The following is a 20050-nucleotide window of genomic DNA, read 5'->3' as shown; positions in this document are numbered from 1 at the left end:
TTCTGCAGATAGTGCTTGCATACGTCATATTAGTGCCTTCGCTTTGTTCTATCTGCTGTAATACTTCATTTGTAAGAGCTGCTGAGGAAGGCAGCAGTTTATGTTGGGAACATTATTTAAGTACTTTTGCACAAACGAGCAGCCCTATTCACAACGTGAAAGGTTTCTTAGCAATGTATTATTAATTATACGATCGTGAACACTTCAAGAATGCCTATACAGGGTGTTTCAGCGAACACTTTCAAAATTTATTTAAGATTGCCGGTGGCAGATAGCCCAATTCTAGCTAATGAGCTGGTCTACTCGAAGAGGCGGACATTACTTGCACAAAAAATTGAAAAGCATAATCGACTAATTAGCAAAAAATTCGCTAATTGAGTTTTTAACTAATTACCTGATGGCCCATATTGCACTTTACAAATTGTCGCTGTGGAGTTCGCAAGGTGGATACACTAAGAATTAATTCTCAGGATGACACCAGTTTCGAGATATTAATTCCCTAACTTTGCAGGGAAATGCATTGGCGTCCCAGTTAATTTTGTGCTTCAATGCATAAAGCGACGTTTTGTTAAGAAATTCACTGGAACGCCAATGCATTCCTCCGCAACGCTCGGGAATTAATATCTCGAAACTGGTGTCATCCCGAGAATTCGTTTCAAGTGGATCCGCCTTGCGAACTTCACGGCTACAATTTGTAAATTGCGATATGGGCCATCAGGTAATTAGTTAAAAACTTAATTCGTGAATTTCTGTTATTATTACGATTATGCATTTCAATTTATTGTGCAAGTAAATGTCCGCCTCTTCGAGTAGACCAGCTCATAAACTAGAATTGTGCTATCTGCCACAGGCAACCTTTAGGAATTTTCGAAAGTGTTCGCTGAAACACCCTGTATAACGCTTTCAACAAACATGCGAAATGTTTCGTATAAATAGCACCGAAATTTCAAGAAGGTCCTCAGTCATGCACAGATATGGCCAATGGTTTCTAGTTGTCTTAAACTATTCATCAATATTGTAGTGTTTCGAGTCATAATAAATTACGACGTATTATTCAAAACGTCAGTATATTTGTTTTTAAGGGGCCACTTGTATTTGAAGAAGCCGTAGTGCACGCTCCGAAACATCCAATGTAGTTTCTTCCATGAAGTTATCTCTTACGTAGTTATCTTTTTACCGGAATTCAATGAATGTCCGTTATATATGAAGAAATAACGTCACTGTGCGTTTGCGTTCCTGGAAATTTAGTACGGTTAAGCGGTTCTCAAAATACGAGAATTTTAATGAGGCCTGCATAGGAGCGACGAGATCCGGCATCCAGCTGTAGCCACAAAGCCACGTCGGCAACTTCGTTGTGAAGACAACGTCTTATTGGTCGTACCTTCAGATTACATTTATGTATAATGTGTAGTTGCATGATGCAATGTATTGTATCATTGATCTTAACTAATTAGCTAACATGGAGCACAGCAGAAAGAGAGAGAGAAAAAGGTAAAGGAAAGACAGGGAGGTTAACCAGAGGTTATCTCCGGTTGGCTACCCTGTACCAGGGGAGGGGTAAAGGGATGCGAAAGGAGAGAGAGAGAAAAATAAGTGAAAATAAAGAATAAACAAAAAAGGAAGGAAAGAAAAGAAAATCACACACGCACACAAAACAGAACTGTTTCTGTGGGTACTGTCATGAAATCTGTGAAGGCGTTCTCGTGTTGCATAGTGTGAACGTTCCGTCCTACGTAACACAATGCAGAGTCACAATTTGTCACTGAGTCCGGTGTCTTTCAAGTAACGCAGCAATGCCTTCAGCGCGGCTCGCGCCGTTGTTTGTGTAGGCCAGTTTCCAAGGATGTCCTTTTCTGTTATTGGGCGTTTGTCCAGTTGATCTATCACCCGCCGGGGTGGCTCAGTCAGCTAAGGCGTTGCGCTGCTGAGCCCGAGGTCGCGGGATCGAATCCCGGCCCCGGCGGCCGCATTTCGATGGAGGCGAAATGCAAAAACGCCCGTGTGCTTGCGTTGTAGTGCACGTTAAAGAACCCCAGTGGTCGAAATTATTCCGGAGCCCTCCACTACGGCGTGCCTCATAATCAGAACTGGTTTTGGCACGTAAAACCCCAGAAAGAAGAAGTTGATCTATCGTCGCTGAGAGAGCTGCTCTCTGCGGGTTGAAACGAGGGCACTCACAAAGAATGTGTGCGATTGTTTCGTTGCACCCGCAGGATTCACAAAGTGGGTTATTGGCCATTCCGATAAGAAAGGAGTACGCATTGGAAAATGCTACTCCAAGCCATAGACGGATTAGAAGTGTGCAGTCCCGTCGTGGAAGGTTGAATGGAATACGAAGCTGCAAATTAGGGTCCAGGGCATGAAGGCGTGCACTTGTGAAATCGGAGGAATTCCATTACATCAATGTTAGCTCACGCGCAAGTGCGGAAAGTTTTTTCGCTGCGTCGGCTCTCGAAAGAGGAATGGCAACGCAGTTAACACCGTCATGGGCAGATCGGGCCGCTGCGTCGGCTCGATCATTGCCATGTTTGCCACAGTGACTAGGCAACCACTGATATATCATATTGTGCCCTTCATCAACTATGCGATAGTGTACTTGTCTTATCTCTGCGACGAGCTGCTCATGTGATCCATGGCGCAGTACTGAGAGTAAACTCTGGAGGGCTGCCTTGGAGTCACAGAAGATTGACCATGGATGGGGTGGTTCCTCCAGAATGAAATGAAGAGCCGCACGGAGGGCTACCAGTTCAGCAGCTGTCGTTGATGAGACATGTGACGTCTTTAGCTGCATCTTGACGGAGCTTGCTGGAACCACCACTGCGGCAGCTGAACTTGTAGGTGTGACTGAGCCATCGACATAAACATGTAAGCGGCCACTGTGAACCTCGTGTAAAAGTCATAACGTGGCCTGTTTCAGGGCAGATGACGGCATGTGAGCTTTCTGACTGTGAGGCTGAAAACCGCGCGTAGTCTCTTTCATGGCTTTTTGAATTTCGTGTTCCAGACTAGCATGGTTTCCTTCCTGACGTACTTCCTCCATGTGTGAACGAAACGCTGACTAGTCAATTCGTTGGAGAGTCGTGGAGGAGTATTTCAATAGTCCCTTGATCTTCAGATACGTGGGAATATGGTCGCTGCCATGTGATTCGATATCTGAGAACCATTGCACTTTTCTTTCAAAACGCCGAGAGATCAGGGTCAAATCTAGGCAGCTGCTGTATGTAATCCCTCGTAAATATGTTGGACTACCAACGTTGAGGCAATAAAGGTCGTGCTGTGTTGCAAAAGATACAAGCCTTTTTCCCCTAGAGTCCATCTTCAAACTCCCCCAAAGCGGATGGTGAGCATTAAAATCTCCAGTGAGGATCGTAGGGGCCGGGTGTCGTGGATAACACGTCGTGCAGTCGTTTAGAGTAGAAGCGACTTGAAGGAGCAATGTAGGCAGCGACGAGAGTGAACGTAAGTTCCTTCGTCTTTACGATTAAACAAACGTACTGGTTGGTGTCGTGAGGTGGGATTAGGTGCAACACGTACGTCAGTTCACATCTTATATATACAATCACCTTGCTCACATCACCACAGGTAGAGGACATGAATGCTTCATATCCAGAAATGCGGATGACATTTTGAACGTTCGGTTCACAAATTACGAGGATGGGAAAACGGTTTTCGAAGACAAAGTGTCTAAAATCTGAAATTCTTGATTTGAGGTCCCGGGCATTCCACTGCAACAGAGAGGCTTTCTTGACTTCCTTGTGGAATGGCAGCGAGGTGCGGGCCATAGTGCTATACGAAGCTTTCAAGCACTGGAGTCAACGTGTCCAGTACTTGCAGAGCGCTGCGAGCAGCCGGAGTATCCATGTTTGTCAGTAGTAGACGCATGACATTCGTGAGCGACTTCAGCATAGCAATCACTTGCAAATCCTTGTCTCGGATGTGGTCAACTGCAGCGACGTTGGACTGCAAGTGGAGAGTCATATGCTGTGACTCTGGTGTTTGGCATGTCTTCGGCAGCGCTGGCCACTCCTCACTTGAAGAAGTATAAACACCATGGCTGCTTTTTTCGCTGACATTCGTGCTCTTATTGGAGACAGATGGAGCAGGAGGCGGCGCTGCAGGACGAGTCATCTCCCTCGAACCTGAAGAGGATTTCGTGGACTTTCCTTTTCGGGAGCGATGTCGCCTTATTGCAGCAGAAGCATCTCTGTGTGATGATCCATCTCTGGCTATTTTCCTCAAGATTTTCTGCTCTTTCTTTAGACGTGGACAGCCTTTTGAGGATGCAGCGTGCGATCCTTGACAATTTGTGCACTTGAGCTCCACTTCAGTGCAGAAGATGTCAAAGACTTGGACACGTGAGTGCTGTCTGCCGAAATTCAACGGTATGCCCACAATGTTCCGAACAACACGACGCTGACACCTGCCGTGCACAGCAGCAGAAATATTCGGAGTAGCTACTAGGGACTGCAAGCAACAAACGGGTGATAACATTCGTCTGTGATGTTACGCGCCAGTCTTCCTTAGTTTGGTTCTGATTACTTCAAACACCATGCATAACATCATAACTTTCAGACCCTTGGGCATTACCAGTTTTTCATTGATCCAGGCAAAAATGAATTAATATAACTGTCAAACTCCGGCATTCAAGTAGCTCTGAAACAATTTTTTATTACTGAATGAACCCTCTCGGTCAATAAAAATGCTGCCCTGGTAGAAATTCATAGACACAGCGCTCACCAATGTAAGAATTGTTCCTTGGTTCCCACTGTCGCTAGTAATAACTATGATCTTTTCTGAATAGATGGGACTCAATCTCAATGCTGCTTTGACCACCTGAGCCAAACATTACTTGCCTAAAAGCAGCAGAAGATCTACAATATATGTCTAAAGAACTCTTAATTTTTTTCCCTCTGGATTTATTAAATATCCACCACCTTTCGCGAGCTTCTCATGATATAATCGGAAGAAACAACGTATATGGGCTGAATAATGTGGATTCCTTCAAAGCCCATAGCCATTTAGTACCAGTCCAGCGAGCAGTTACAGCCACACAAAGCGAGCATAGTGTTCAAAGTTTAAGAGGAAAGCAAGAACATACGCGAGCCACAAGTATGTCGCAATGGTTAGGCTAACAGACGAGAGAGAGCACAAGCAGCGGCGTTCAAACGCGCCCATATTATCCTGAAAACCTTGCATCGGCTGTGAAAGCTAGCAGACAAGCTGAAGCCGTCTACAGTGCGCTGCAATCGTCGGATATTACCGACTCCTAATGGCGTCAAAGCGTGGCACTTTAAGATTACTCTACTGGCCGAAATGTAATAAATTATTTCTATTCGACAGCAAAATTACGCGCCTCTAAAATTGGTACAGATGACGCGGTTCTTCGGAATGAGCTGGCTCAATTGTTCCACTGCGGTGAGCTCTATCGACCTCTTCGTGCGCTTCTATATATCGCTTCATGCGCGGCTTTAGTGACGCAGCGGTGAGGCGTTTTGATAAAAAAATAAAGTGCAGCATTAAAGTGGCAATGGAAGAAGCATTACTTTCCTACCTGTAGTGCTAGCTTTTATTCGGGTTAACCTCCCTGCCTTTCCCACCACGTTTCTCTCTCTCTCTCTCTCTCGAGCATATTAGAACAAAAAATGTAAATGGAAAGAACAAGTTACACGGCATTTCTTTCTCTTAATAATGCAACTGATATAGTGAGCTTTAAAAAAATTTCTAGACGAAAATCATGAAGTGACGGCCCTTCAAGACCAGAACATCTTAAAACAGTGTTTAGCGTCCAACGAAAAGAAATAACATAGTGAGCTCCACCTAAGCAAGCGGACGTCGATATTGCTTGAAGTCGTCGAGGACAATGCTCTAAGTGCACTCCGCGATCTCGCGTGTTTTTTATGCAGTCCAATGAACTGCAGACAATGCGCTAATATTGTTAATTTTTAAAATAAGAACTAAGCACGATAAATTAAATAAATTTCTCCTTATTGAATTAATGGCGTCATAAAGCAGCAGAAAGAAAAAGCTTTATCTTCGTTTGCGCACTGGTTCAATTCCTCACCACATTACGCTATCTTTTTATGTTTTATGAGTATCGTTCCAACTTCTTGAGAACGCGTTCACCAGTTCAGCCCATTCCCTGTACTTCATAACTGCTGTTCGCAGCAAAGAATACTGTACGAGTTACGAAATATTATGTTGCATGCAAATACCGCATATTACGTATACAGTAGTCTTCTTACTATCTGTGCATTGTATATACACCTGTGAGACTCACTCTGGTTCGCATTGGTGTGTCTCAGATAAATGTCGACGCCGGTGCTCAGGCAAATGACGACTGCAAGGACTCCTAGGGCGGCCCTGCACGAGACGAAATCGCAGAGTGATGTTTATGAGAGAGCTCGAACTCCCAATTTTTTTTAATCAGCGAGATGTAGTTTTTACAAACGTGCACTGTAGTGGCGCTGTACTAATGATTTAATTTTCTTCTGAGCTTTTACTTCTTGTACAACGAAGTTAGCGATGGTGACCGTGTCAGTACCTGAGATTATAAACAAGACAGTATCGGGTTGCAAGTTTCTGAAAATCACGATAACATAGCGATTTATAATTGGTTACGTTTAACGTACAAAACTTCACTATCAACAAATTACTCGCGAACATTTGTTCACTTTGTTCGATCACCACCCTTCTTGGCTGCAATAAAAGCTTCTTTGCCGAAAGTGAACTTAGTGTGTAGAGGCAACTCGACAAACTGCATAATAATTAAATTCTTGCTCACACTATCGCACTTTGCGTCTTGGTCATTGGAGGCTTCAAGCCGGTTACACAGTCCTTCACGGCGAGATCTATCGTTCCATGGACCACTGTAGGGGACATAGAGGAAAAAAGAACATACGGCGGTGACGGCCTTCCATAATGTCTGAGTGCTGTATGTGCATTCGGGTAACAAGAGCCCACTGACAGCCCTTTGATGCATACTTACGTGCGTCTAGAAGACTTTGAATGTCGGTTTGAGTGCAGTCGCTAATGAAGCAAAATCCAATGCGTACACCTTCGACGAACTTGTTTTTTCCGCTTTCTAAGGCAAAATCGATGGCCTGCAACAAATGAAAAAAAAATGATTGTACCCTTCTCTATATATTCTACTTACGGTATACTTTCGGACATACCATTTCATAACAGTTGAAGAGGCCTCTAATGAAACCCAATAAAGTGCTTCGTTAGGCTTTTCCAAATATATAGAGAAGGACATGCATACACCATAAATACCTATATATGTTCGAGGCGTCTGCAGTTATGAAAAAATCATTTCAAATAACTTGTCACGTACGTAATGCTTCTGATTACTTGGGTACGCAATTAAATAATACGCTTGTTTGGTGAACTTCAGGTATCCAGGGGCTCAGAATTAACTGTTTCACTCGGGCTTGCCGAAAGACACAGAAAACTGCTGTACAAATTACTTATTAATTTTTTATGAACTCTATTTTAGAAAGGTTTGTTTCTGGGCAAGTTGGTGCGGTTTACAATAGGGATGAGCATTTTCAAGTTAGCCAGAATATTTTAAAATCACCTGTGGCAGATAGAGTTTTTCTTGTCTTTGAACTGTATTATTTAAAGAGGCGGACATTACTAGCGCGAGAAATCAAAACATAAATTTAACTAATTACAAAAATACTAATTAACTTCCTAAATAATTAATTTACGAAATGTAGCCGGTGAGCTTGCGAGACGTATCCACCTGAAACGATCTTTCAGGATGGCACCAGTTCCGAGATATAATTTCCCAAAGTGTGGGACGAAATGAATGGACGTTCCAATTACTTCCGTGCTTCAATGCATAAAAGAGCGTTCTGTTTAAAAAGTAAGTAGAACGACAGTGCATTTTCACGGAGAGTTTGATGGCGTTTATCTCCAAACTGGTGTCATTGTGGAGTTTCATTCCAAATGGATACGCATTGCAGACTGTCCGGCTAGACTTCGTCATTTGCAATATGTTCCGTAAAGTGTATAATGAATGAGTCAATGAATGAATTTTTGTTAATCAGTTGAATATGTGTTTCAATTTCTCATCAAGTAACCTCCACCTCTCTGTATAATCCAGCACAAGGACTAGGACTATTTTATCTGCAACAAGTGATTTTTTTTAAAATTCCGGAAAGCTTAAAAATGATCACCCCGTACATTCTTGTCCTTGTCCGTGCCCTGTGCTCTGTGTGGTGTCTGTTTTCGCGCTGATCAAATGTCTATTTCAGCTACTCCGATCGGTTAGCTTTTGTATCTCAAGTGCTGAGGAGAGGCCTGGAGAAAAGCAAGCGCACCACTTCAGCCCTATCGTTCTGTTCAAGCTGAAACTGGAATCGCTTGTGCGAGCTTAAACACCACGTATATCCATCACCACCGTAATAATGAAATTATCCGGTATCCACACACTAGGGCAAATGATAAAATCGGACCGTGAGAATGAGAGCAGTATTAGAAAATGTGGCCTTTCTTTCTCGCTGGTTGAAAAGATTTCGAAATCGCGAAAAGGTTGCGGTTTCGGTATGACGAATTGACCGTGACGTATATGTCACCCGAGAACAGCATATAGGCTACTAAACCTCATGTGGGCCTTTAGCAGTTTTGCAATATTTTTGGAGGTGAGGCCTTCCCTTCCTGCTCGGTTCAGGTCTTCATAAACCGTCCCCCCTTCCTACTCCCTCCCGAGTTTAAGTGAGCGGCCTAGATCACTTTTGGGGGGCTGCGAATTGGCATGCAAGTGAGGTAATGGACACAAGACAAAAACGACATATTCATCCACGGTCAAAGCGGATTTCCTGTCTGCAAATACAAGGTTGTCAAGTCGGGTGCGATGCATTTAATGACGCAAAGCCATGGCAACAACCCGACGCACATTTGTCAGCCAGGCATGACTCGGGCTCACGATTAATGTACACTGCAGACCGTGTTGACGCAGGATCACTTATCAATTGGCTGGAAAAAGATTTAAAGACTGAGATCATTGAAAATGAGCATTACTTCGAGCAGTTTGTGACATCTGCATGGCATGCATGTCACGACCATTCTTCGTTTTCCCACATGAGTAGTTGACGATGCCACTGGAATGTGTTCTCATCAGCTTTTTTCATGGGCAACGCATGGAACGAAACGCTAGGCGCGTGTTCGGCGAAAGCTATATGATTTTCTGCTCACCCTAGGATGGGACATTGTGATGGCCGGAGTCAGGTACCGGAGCACGTCAGTTGCGTTGCTATCCAGGTACACGTTGCAGTAGTGGGCTCGTGCTGTTTCTCGGCCATAGACATCCCGCACTACCGTCTCGATGCACTCGTCGAATGCTCCCACGTCTGAAAGGGTGCCTTGCAATAGCCCAGTGGGATACTTTCCTGAGGCATCTAACACTGAAAAAAGAAAAAGTCACTTTGTTGTTGCAACCATCTCAGATTATGCTACTTTTCCAAGTAATTTTACGCTCACTACACGCATACCACTTCTTATTTATGCCCTTCCTTGATAATTCCATAAAACTTTACGTCCAAATATAAAGCGAATATTATGGTTACTTAGCTTCAATGTGTCCGAATTTTTTAAACGAATACCATACATTTTTACGGTGGTCCAGCAATGAACCGCACAGTTTATTTGGAACGTTATGTCACGTTCTATACTTGCCGGAAATTTTTCTGCCTCTCATGGCGACACACTGACAAGAGCGAGTGACGAATACCATGCTTGTCAAGTCGAAATATATATTTAAAAAAAAACGAAGAAAGGATTAGGCTACAACCTCTAGCTCTCAAAGTCTGTGATATCATACTTTGAGTGTGATGATTTGGCGTCTCGAATGCAGCGCGCCCGTGCGTCCCGGGCAACGTTACGCACTTTCATTTATCAAAGTGACGTTTGTGTACCTCGTATCTCGCACAATAAAACTTACGATTTCATGCACACTGTGAAGCGCTCGCGTACTCTCAACTCCGCTCCAGTTTTCTGTTAGATATACCCCTAAAGTGGATGAAGTCCGCCTATAATGCTATAAAGAAATGCGCGACCGTACGTTGGATCGAGCCTAGTTCTCTCTTCCAGCACAGCAGCCCAAGGCTCTAACCATTAGGGCGCCATCGCACGCATGTTTCTCTCAGTGCAAACTCTCTTTGAAACGGCTGGCGCGTGCGTTGCGTGCCAGTTACTAACATTCTTCTCACGGGAAAGATATTGCTTTGAGACGCTTCTTTAGATGGCATTGCCTTTGGGATCAGCCCATATTTTTCGTGAGATGGATACCCACAAAGTGGGTTATGTGCGCAAATAATACTATCGCATTAAATGTTTGGCTATACGAAGACTGTAACCTTCCGCAGATGTTGCAACCATTCTAAGTAACTGACAATGAAGCCATAGAAAGCATTGGGGAAGTTAATTGTTAATTTTATTGAAATGTAGAAATAATAACCTAAAAAAAAGTTTAAGTAGGTGAAAAGATAACTTGCCGCAGGTGGGGACTGACATTTTTTGTGACTCACAAAAAATCTAGCCCTTCGAAACCTGTTGTTCTCGCCCGCAGATGCCATTGGCGATTTAAGACATAGCTCGCCAGGCCTGCTCTTGCCAAGGTATTTGCTTACATGCGAACATGCTTTTTCCTTTTGGGCAATCAAATAAGAATGGATAGTAATATTAGTTCGTGAACAACGTTACACTATACAACCCGCAGCAACCCCTCTTGAAGTGCGGAAATGGCGCGTGCACCAAATTCTATTGGCGTCATCTAAACGGGGTGGATGGTTCGAGCAGCGTTGTGGCGCCTCCTCGACTGGGGATGTTTGTTGCTGTGCGGATGCAATTTAGTTCCTAAACGAGAGCCTGGAGCAGAGGAAGATTTTAAAACATCAATTGCTAAAGGCCAACTGAAGCACGAAAGGCAAGTATGAGGGTTAAGGTAACCTGCTGTTTCTCCAGGCCTCCCTGGGATATTTACGACATTGTAAAAACGCATAGTAGGCTTGTTTTACTCAAAAAGTCGCTATCCTGAATTGAAGACGGGTCTCACGAGACTAAAACGCCTCCGCTTGCGTAGTAAGTCTACATTTCCAAGTTCATCCAAATAAATAAATCAAAGCAAGTTCTAGCAAAGTTCCTGTATTGAACTTAATTTTTCCGAAACACTAAGTCGCACGCATAGCGCAACTAACGCAAAAATCTTGTTTATATACAAAAATGTTGTTAAATGAGTAGTTTCCTGACAATATGAAATATTCTCTTGATAGTCGGGTGGAGACAAATGTAGGTATAGCGCTGCGTCAGTATCAGACAGACTTTCGGCGTTTTCTCTCGACCAGCGACATCTTTTTCACTGAAATACAGTAGAAAAACAGAACTGTAGCGGTGCCTCCCAGTTCGTGCAGAGTATTTTTGCGCTGTATTGGTGGAAATTTTGCCCTACAGGCAACGAGGAACTTCAATGCGCATTATACAGCAGTCACAAAAAAAAAAAAAAAACTTATGCCCCCCCCCCCCCCCTCTCTTCTCTCCTCGAATACGATGGTTTCTTACGCGCATCTGATGAACTCAAAATGTTGCTCGCAAGTAGAGAAAATAGTTCTAATTCGGGGGGGGTATTTCATGACAGGTTTGCTTGCGGTTCGTAACGCAAGCCTAGCTCGAAAGACGGGGGCAAGATAGAAAGACACACACGGCGTCGACTTCCAAGCACTGTGCTTGCGTTACTATGAAATACCAACACGCCCAAGCCTCTCCCCTTTTCTGCTTGCGATTACCACAAACAAACCTCTAACAACGAATAAAAGAAAAATATATTCAAATACGCGAACCCACCCCTGGCCGAGTTCTCAGGAAGAATTAAGCAAATTGATGTTTTCGCGTCCCACAACTCGCGCTGATGGACATTCACAAGGACTAACAGGCACACGCTAATTTCATGCCCGTGACTCCCTTTCGCTTTAACGCCGACAGCGTAAATGACAATAAAGTGAAAAACTTCCATGGGATCGGCGAGAAATTCTAATAATACTTCCTGATGCATGAAGTAATCTGTCGCGTAGCACTGCTCTTGCCACGTTTCACCACATCTACTACTACTAAAGGAAAATAGAAGTAGGGAGGTGGCTAACGTAAAGCCACACATCTTTCCTTGAGAGGGCGGTAAACAAAAGTGATAATTGTAATAGAGCTCGCATAAACTGCAGGGCTGTAACATGCGATGACTGCCCCAGATGGGAGCGAGTGAGCGCCTTTGAAGTTGCACTAAAATTACTGTCGATGATATGGTAAAATTAGAGCCATTTCAACAATATTGTGTTTCTTTCAATTTTATAACAAATGAAAAATTCATTGCGCTTTGTTTTTATTACCAGAAATATCACCATCGCCATATAGCATCGCGTACTGAAACAAATCAGCAAATACTTCTACCAAATAAGTAAGCATGACTGAAACCTAGAGACAATTAAGGGAAATGGTGAGAATTTATTTTTATCAATTGAATTGAATTGGAATTTATTTTAACGAAAACTATTTTGCATACAGATATAGCGAAGAAACTTGCCTTTGGTAACCCAACAAAAGAGTCTCTTCTTCATGCAACCTATAGTTGTTCAACAATGATGCGGAGATTATCTTCTAATTTAACCCAATGTTTAACCCTATAATCCTATGTCAATATCAAAATGCGCATTTGCAACATCTTTTCAGCAGTTAAGCCAGCATATGCTGTTTCAGCAAAGTTTCAGCAAATGCTGTTTAAATTGCCTATGCCACTTGTGCGGTTTCAGCGCTTGAAGCTCTTATAGGCCAGCAGTAGTCTGCAGACAGAACACGCAATGCCGGTAATTGCGGGCTCTATCTTCCAGGCTCTGCGTTTCCTAGCATTTCTTCTATCTTACCATCATGTAGGCTTTCGCACTAAGATTTTTTCACGCTCTGATTAACTATCCATAAACTCCTCTTAGCAGTTGCATCACACCCGCTAGACCTACATCCGCTAGACATTATCACGAGTGGAATATACCGGGTGTTTCAGCGAACACTTTCAAACATTCTTAAAGGTTGCCTGTGGCAGATAGCACAATTCTAGTTCATGAGATGGTCTACTCGAAGAGGCGGACATTACTTGCACAAGAAAGAAATTGAAATGCATATTTGACTAATTAACAAAATTCACTAATTAAGTTTGAACTAATTACCTGATGGCCCATATTGCAATTTACAAATTCTAGCCATGAAGTTCGCAAGGCGGATCCACTCAGAACGAATTCTCGGGATCACACCAGTTTCAAGATAATTCCCGAACTTTGCGGAGAAATGCATTGGCGTTCCAGTTACTTGCTTAACAAAACGTCGCTTTATGCATTGAAGCACAAAAGTAACTGAAATGCCAATGCATTTCTCCGCAAAGTTCGGAACTTAATATCTCGAAACTGGTGTCATCCTGTGAATTCGTTCCAAGTGGGTCTGTCTTGCGAACTCCATGGCTAAAATTTGTAAATTGCAATATCGGCCATCAGGTAATTAGTTCAAAACTCAATTAGTCAATTTTGTTAATTAGTCAATTATGCATTTCAATTTCTTGTGCAAGTAATGTCCGCCTCTTCGAGTAGACCTTTCATCACCGAGGCAATTAAATACAGGCGTTTTGTCCGCTCTATCGAACTGTGGAATGCGTTACCCGATCAATTTCGATCATTATGATCCGCTGAATTTCTTTTATTATATATTGAACCATTGATTTGCATTGCATCTTGATTGTGTTTCTTCTTTGCCATTTTTCTATCTTGCGATAGCCATTTGGGGCTTCAGTATGTTTAAATAAATAAATTAATTAATTCCACTAGGTTTTCGAATACCTATGCTTTAAGTGCTACAGGATTTTCGACTGCATATTCATAGAGCGCATGCGTAATACTTTTTTTTTCTATCAAGGTTTCGAGCGATTTCTTTGCCACGAATACTATGCATTGTCATTAAATCGCATTCACTGCTGCCAGAGATGCTGCACCTTCCATATTTCTTTTATGCACTGTTGACATTCCCTTTTACAATAATAAATGGAGGAAGCTTGCACGTATTATGAAGTAATGTTTGAAGAGCGTGTAACGAGAGCGTCGCAGATAAGAGTTTCACTGGGAAGTCGCTGTGTGAGTAATAAACTAGATAAATGTGATACTTTCAAACTATTCTGTGGTCGTTTAAGTGGAATAGGATAAAGGCACGGATGGCCTGAAGCTTGTTTTCGCCTCTTTACTTAAGTTTCTCATAGTAGTCTAAGTCTATGTGTGAATATAACGAGATTAGAAAGAAGGTAGAGTATGTATTTGTGTTAATTCGGTAAGCCTCTTGCTGCAAGAAGGCTACAGTCAATCCAGTGAAACAAATATAAAGCGGGCATGCGAGGTCACACGTGCTTTCAGCCTTCTGGAGAAAGCAGGAAGCTTCACTGATTCCTCAGCGTCGTTATGCGTAACTAATCAGAGGCCGCCAAGCATGACTTCATTCGACGCGCAGGTCCAGTTCACTGTTCCAGTGACGGGTTACCAAATCTTTTGTTCGTGATGACAGAAGGATCATTAAAGGCGATGCTCGCTGAGCACTGTAGCAATTTAGTGGTATGCCTACCCCCTGGAGCCAACGTTTCCACGTCCTTTCTATTAGCTCTGGAGAGGTTATCAACTCACGTACGGAAAAAGAAAAGCTGCGTGATTTCATTTACAAAACACTATTCATAGGAAAAAATAATGTTTTGCTGACTATAATTAGTGAGTACCGCACGCTGTCTTAGTGTTTTGCTTCCCCCGACAACACTACATCCGCTAAAGCTTCGAAACACACACGCAATCGATGTTTTGTTTGATAAGCATACCGGATACCTTTGGAAGCAATGTATATTGCACTACACAAATTTCTCTGTAATGCCATCATGCAGTGGTGGTTTTGCCCAGCGCCGGGTAGCAAACCGGAAACTCTCATCTTGCTGATCTCCCTGCCTTTCCTCTCTCTGCGTATCACTACTCTGCGATCTGATTCATGCCTGATATGAACAGCTAAGATCTGAATATTTTGTTTTTCACACTAAATACTTGATTCATTAATATTTAACAATTGCATTAATTTGTCATTTATAAGCCCTCAGTGTAAACCCCTATGAACCGCGAGTATGTGTTACTGGCAAATAATTATATAGTTACGACAACTGCGAAATATTTCTAACTACATTCGTTTGCAAAATGTTTTACAGCGCTCGCATTTGTTCTGTGCTGCCGATGTTGTCAACGTGTCGCACCGTATTCGCACCACTATCATTGTCCCCCGTACTTGCGATAAATGTTTCAGATTCTTAGCCTCTTTGGCCATGTAACATGTCTGCTTCTGTGCGTGATTCCACTTGTGCACACGAGACTGTTCTTCACAGGAAATAAACATAAAAATGTTTGTTTTGCTCAAGCGTTGCATGGCGTAGCTCATATCTGATCTGTGGAATCTGCTATGCTACACGCAAGTTACCCCAACTGCCTTGGAAGTTGCCACAACTTCGTTACTACACCAGAGGACGCACGGCTCCCAAACATAATAAAAAAACAAATCATAACGCAGTAAACCTTCTAAGCTTCTACGGGAGCTTAATACCACCAAGTCGTAGTGTATTGCTTTTAGAATACTTCAATAACAAACACTTGATCAATGTGAAGTCAGTTCAATGACAAAGGATGGAGAAAACTAAGTCAACTCCACAGCCTTATCAAGAATTTATAGCCAACAAATTAAGTCCTGAATACAGAAAGTGTCAAAACAACGTTCATCTACCGTTTGCTTCACATGGTATTATAGGTCTGAAAAGCCCGCATGAATTCTCTACTTATTGTGTTACGAACATCAAACATGATGTATGTGATGTGGAACGCAAAGCAACAACAATGCAAGCGGAATTGTCTTGAAGCCTGGTATTGCCCTTATAGAAGAGTTTTGCTCTTCTATGAGAGCAAAACTCTTATAGGGAAGAGGAGGGTAAAAATAGTACTTAGAAGACCGACCTTTTTCGTCGTTTTATTTGGGAGTTAATCGGAGTTCCTAGTGGACGAAAATGCCCGGAAGATTGACAGGCTACAATTTCGTAAGTCCCATAGGGGTCTTAAAGTTCATCTTAGAGAGAGAAATAACTTTATTTTGTCCAAAATGTGGTTAGAGGCGGGGGTAATGACTAGAAGCCTCCCTCGTCCCCTTAGAAGTTTGTGTATTTTGGCTAATATGTGTGTGAAAACTTTTATTTACAGAAGTCCTGAGACTGAACTGGCTAATGGATCAAATTATTATTGATTACTGCCTAGCACCTGACTTCATTTTCTGTGAAAAATACGTTAATGCAAATAGCGTATTTGTATATGCGGCACTGTCTCTCCATATGCACTTACCTCAACACCGGTATACGGAGCTAATCCGCGAGGCTGAGTATGCTGTACACTACCAACGATAGTCGTCGCTAGTCAAGGCATCTTGACTGCATCTTCAGAGTAGACGCAATCAAGAGGCCACAGAATAAATAAATAAATAATTAAATGAAGGAACTGCGTGCACAACCTCGCATTTCTTTTTTGGACACAGCCACACGATGATTTCGTTAGGTGGAGTACAAAGGGCAATAAAAGGAAGACGTCTTACGCCTGTACGCCCAGGGCTCCATGTTCCTGAGAGCCCGCAGCAGCTTCATGAGGCCTATGCTGCAGCCGGATGAGACTTTCGCCGCGATCAGCCTCCTTGCCAGAGGGCTCCGCGGGTTGCCCAGGAAGTCGTCCACTACGCGTTTCAGTGACTGCACTAACTTGGGCGTAGGTTGCGCCGTGGGTGGGTGTTCCACGCTGGGCTGAGTCGTTGCCGTCACAGCCATCGCAGATGGTCCCGATGTTGACGCGACAGTAGCCCCCGCAATGCAGAGGAGGGCAATAAAGACGCTCGGACATGGACGCATCTTTGCTTGAAGGTGGTTGAAGTTGAATATGGGATACACCTGTTCCCGTGACGCGTCTTATCACTGCTGTTTTCGGCGCTGCTTTGTGCCACGCGTGGTACGAGTCTGCCAAAACCAAACCTAAGCCCCCAACTGACTCCCGTCCAGGGGTGAAGAACCAACCATCGACTCTGGCCTTAGGCTGGCAACGATGACAGAATATCTGTGGTCGCTTCGGAGGCGTGGCGTTGATACTCAGCTATACCACCACCTTTCCCCGGCCTTTGTGTCCGTTATTTCACGCCTCTGTGAAAAGCGCTTCATGAAAAAAGGGCGGGTCACAGAGGTCTGGGGCAACAGGAACAAATGCGGCACGGCTGTCCGCTTAATGTCAACTGAGCCGCGTGAGGGAGAGGAGAGCTTTTCATGCATGATGACGCCCGGGGCGATTTGCGTCGAAACCTAGAACTGCACTCGCTCCTTCTTTCCCCCTGAGGGTCCTTGAAGCTCCACTGTGGTAGCCTGGCTTCGTCGGCTTCCGAGTCGACATGGGTGACCAGCTGCGACAGCGTTCTGACCAGAAGACTCGCAGGATGTGCGTCACCGCGGTATGCCCCATGAGATGGGCTCTCCAAGGCTGCTGGTGAGTAGAGCGTAGGCACAATGCATGCCAGTTTTATTAGAGATATGAGCGGGGCGTTCTTGGTGCTTCGTCTTGCGGAAAAAGGCAGCTATAAGACCATCGACAGGTCACCTTTAGCGTTGTGGCTCATGTGGGGGAATAATCTTTTTTCTTTACGAAGGACGTGCAGCTAGAGGGTGCTAAAAAATTCTACATTATAGGAGTTAAAATACAAGCAACAGTCTTCACATCTAAGACTCTTTGCTTTGTGATTATGCATTTGTCGAGAAAGCGGCCATCGAAATGCGCTGGTCCTTTATGTCCCTTTCTGGCAGCCATCCAGGCAGCGACAATATGACGGACAGCTATGAGCAATGGAGAACACAGCCCCCAGTGTGAGCTTACCGCACCCAGTAAAATCAAACCGTAGTAATTTTAACGCGATAGCGTTTAGGGTCCCGTGTGGCAGAAAATCCGACGTCGGCAACCGGCATGTGATCGCAGGTGCCGGAGAAAATCATCCAACCACATCGACCTCGCAGGCCCTCCACTTGGTGCAAGGTTTTAGTGAACAAAAATTGAATTTCTAACCGTCAAATCCGTCAGAAAAATGGTAAAGTACGACTTTACCATTCGGCGTCGGATTCGCCGTCGGATTGTTTACCAATCGGCGTCGGATTGTTATTTGAATGTACGAGAAAACCTAATTCTACTATGAGGAAACTCAAACACAAACCCCTTTTCCAACATTTCTAGCAGACCTGCGCGCGTCGGGGCAATATCAAACAATTAATAAAATAATTTATAAAAAGATGCTAGGTCCTACACATTTTAATATAAGACTACTTATATTGCCCCTGGAAAAACGTCTTTCTAGCAATGCATTTCAGTTTATAAGTGAAGCCGACTTTAAGGAGATCGGTGTAAACTTGGTCTTTGTAAGCTGGCTTTTTCACGTTCAGTGTTGCAGTGAATGTAGCCTACTTGCCGTATGCGAACGATGCGATGTGAACGGGTCCCGATAACGCTATCGCGTTCCACTCTTAAAGGCGAAGCTTAAGTGTCCTCCAGTTTTTGTTGCTCGGCTGGCTAACCGAAGGAGCGTAAATCAGTGCAAAGGCAACGCAGCACTCCAGGCTCACAAAGCGCGTTCCGTGACTAACAGCATTCGCCTACCCAGCAAATATAGTAGTGAGTGAGGAATAACGAGACTATAGGAAGTGAGTATAGCTTTCTTCTGCGCTGAGGATGCCGTTGTGGTCAGTCTTTTTAAAATTTATTTTGAATGTGCTATTGGTTCTCTATTTTGATGTGTTGCGCATTCGATACTCCTCATGTTTGTCAGATTGTGATGCGCTCATTTATTTTGCCGATGTAATGTCCTCTGACTTGTGATGTACTTTTACGTTTCTCATCTGACAAGCACTGTTGGCAGGGTGGCGATGTGGGCTTGTTGGTAGATCTTAAATAATGTAGTTGAGCGCAGAGGAACACGAGGACAAATTATGGACGTTGGGAACGTTGGACCGCTTGTGTGTCCAACGTAATTTCTTTGGCCTGGTGCTTTGCTTCGCTCAGCTACTTTTACACAATGGGAAACTTGTCCTGGGGCCAAGAGACCCCAGCAATATTTCATGTGAATAATAAACCTTGCATAAAATATACCACACGATAGTTGACGCGCTAGCTAATAGCGAACCGCATTTACGATATATATATATATATATATATATATATATATATATACAATGGGCACTACGCTGTCTTCATGAGTGAGGGTATAGGCAGAACTATGGCACAGAGCTACTGCATAGAAACCAGGCGCCGAATTTACTAAGCTTTTTTATTAGCGATTAGCGACAACGAAAAGATTAGTGTTGCAGGCGCGGTATAACGTAAAGCTATTCCAAGCTGTTTTATACCATTTATGCAATCAGCTCTCCATGATTGGTCAAACATTTTTCGGCCTGCCCCGCTTCGCCTGCCTGTCACGCGACGTCAGGAAAACCACGAAAGCTCCGCATCTTATATGACCTGTTCACACTGATTATGCATGATTAGACCGAAGAAAAAAATGTTTATTTCTGATTCCACACTGTTTCCACCATTAGCCCTCCGCTATTAGTCAAAAGTACTCGGCCTGCGCCTACTACGCCTTTCTATCACGCTACGTCACAAAACCGCGAAAACACGCGTTAAAGTGGCGTGTACGAATTAAAGATGCATTAATATTCCGAACAAAACTAAACTTTTTTTTTCGGAATATCCGGAGACTGCCCTGTTCCGAAAGGAATAGAAGACGTCTGCCCATGGATCGCTCTAACAGTGGCTACTCAGAGCAGTCGGGAAGAACGGACTTATTTATGTATAATAAATATTTTTATGTGGCAGTGTAATGTTATCGAACCCTTTCGGCACGTATACTACATCGCTTTGCCAACTCTTATTCTCTGAGAATCCGTTTTAGC

General features: G+C 43.6%; 1 protein-coding gene across 1 annotated transcript in view; it reads right to left on the bottom strand.

Annotated features, from left to right (window-relative positions):
- LOC119434868 (nose resistant to fluoxetine protein 6) overlaps nucleotides 1-17489 on the bottom strand; it is a 44230-nt gene extending 26741 nt beyond the window's left edge. Inside the window, exons 1-5 of the mRNA XM_037701915.2 lie at nucleotides 16675-17489; nucleotides 9199-9407; nucleotides 6986-7100; nucleotides 6782-6866; nucleotides 6278-6360 (exon numbers count right to left, since the gene is read on the bottom strand). Coding sequence (XP_037557843.1) covers nucleotides 6278-6360; nucleotides 6782-6866; nucleotides 6986-7100; nucleotides 9199-9407; nucleotides 16675-16981 — 799 coding nt within the window. The 5' untranslated portion in view covers nucleotides 16982-17489. The remainder of the gene's footprint in view (nucleotides 1-6277; nucleotides 6361-6781; nucleotides 6867-6985; nucleotides 7101-9198; nucleotides 9408-16674) is intronic.
- Between the last annotated feature and the right edge of the window lie 2561 nt (nucleotides 17490-20050).

Source organism: Dermacentor silvarum, chromosome 1, assembly GCF_013339745.2.
Source record: "Dermacentor silvarum isolate Dsil-2018 chromosome 1, BIME_Dsil_1.4, whole genome shotgun sequence".
Lineage (NCBI taxonomy): Eukaryota > Metazoa > Arthropoda > Arachnida > Ixodida > Ixodidae > Dermacentor > Dermacentor silvarum.
This window is presented reverse-complemented; position numbering and strand designations above follow the sequence as displayed.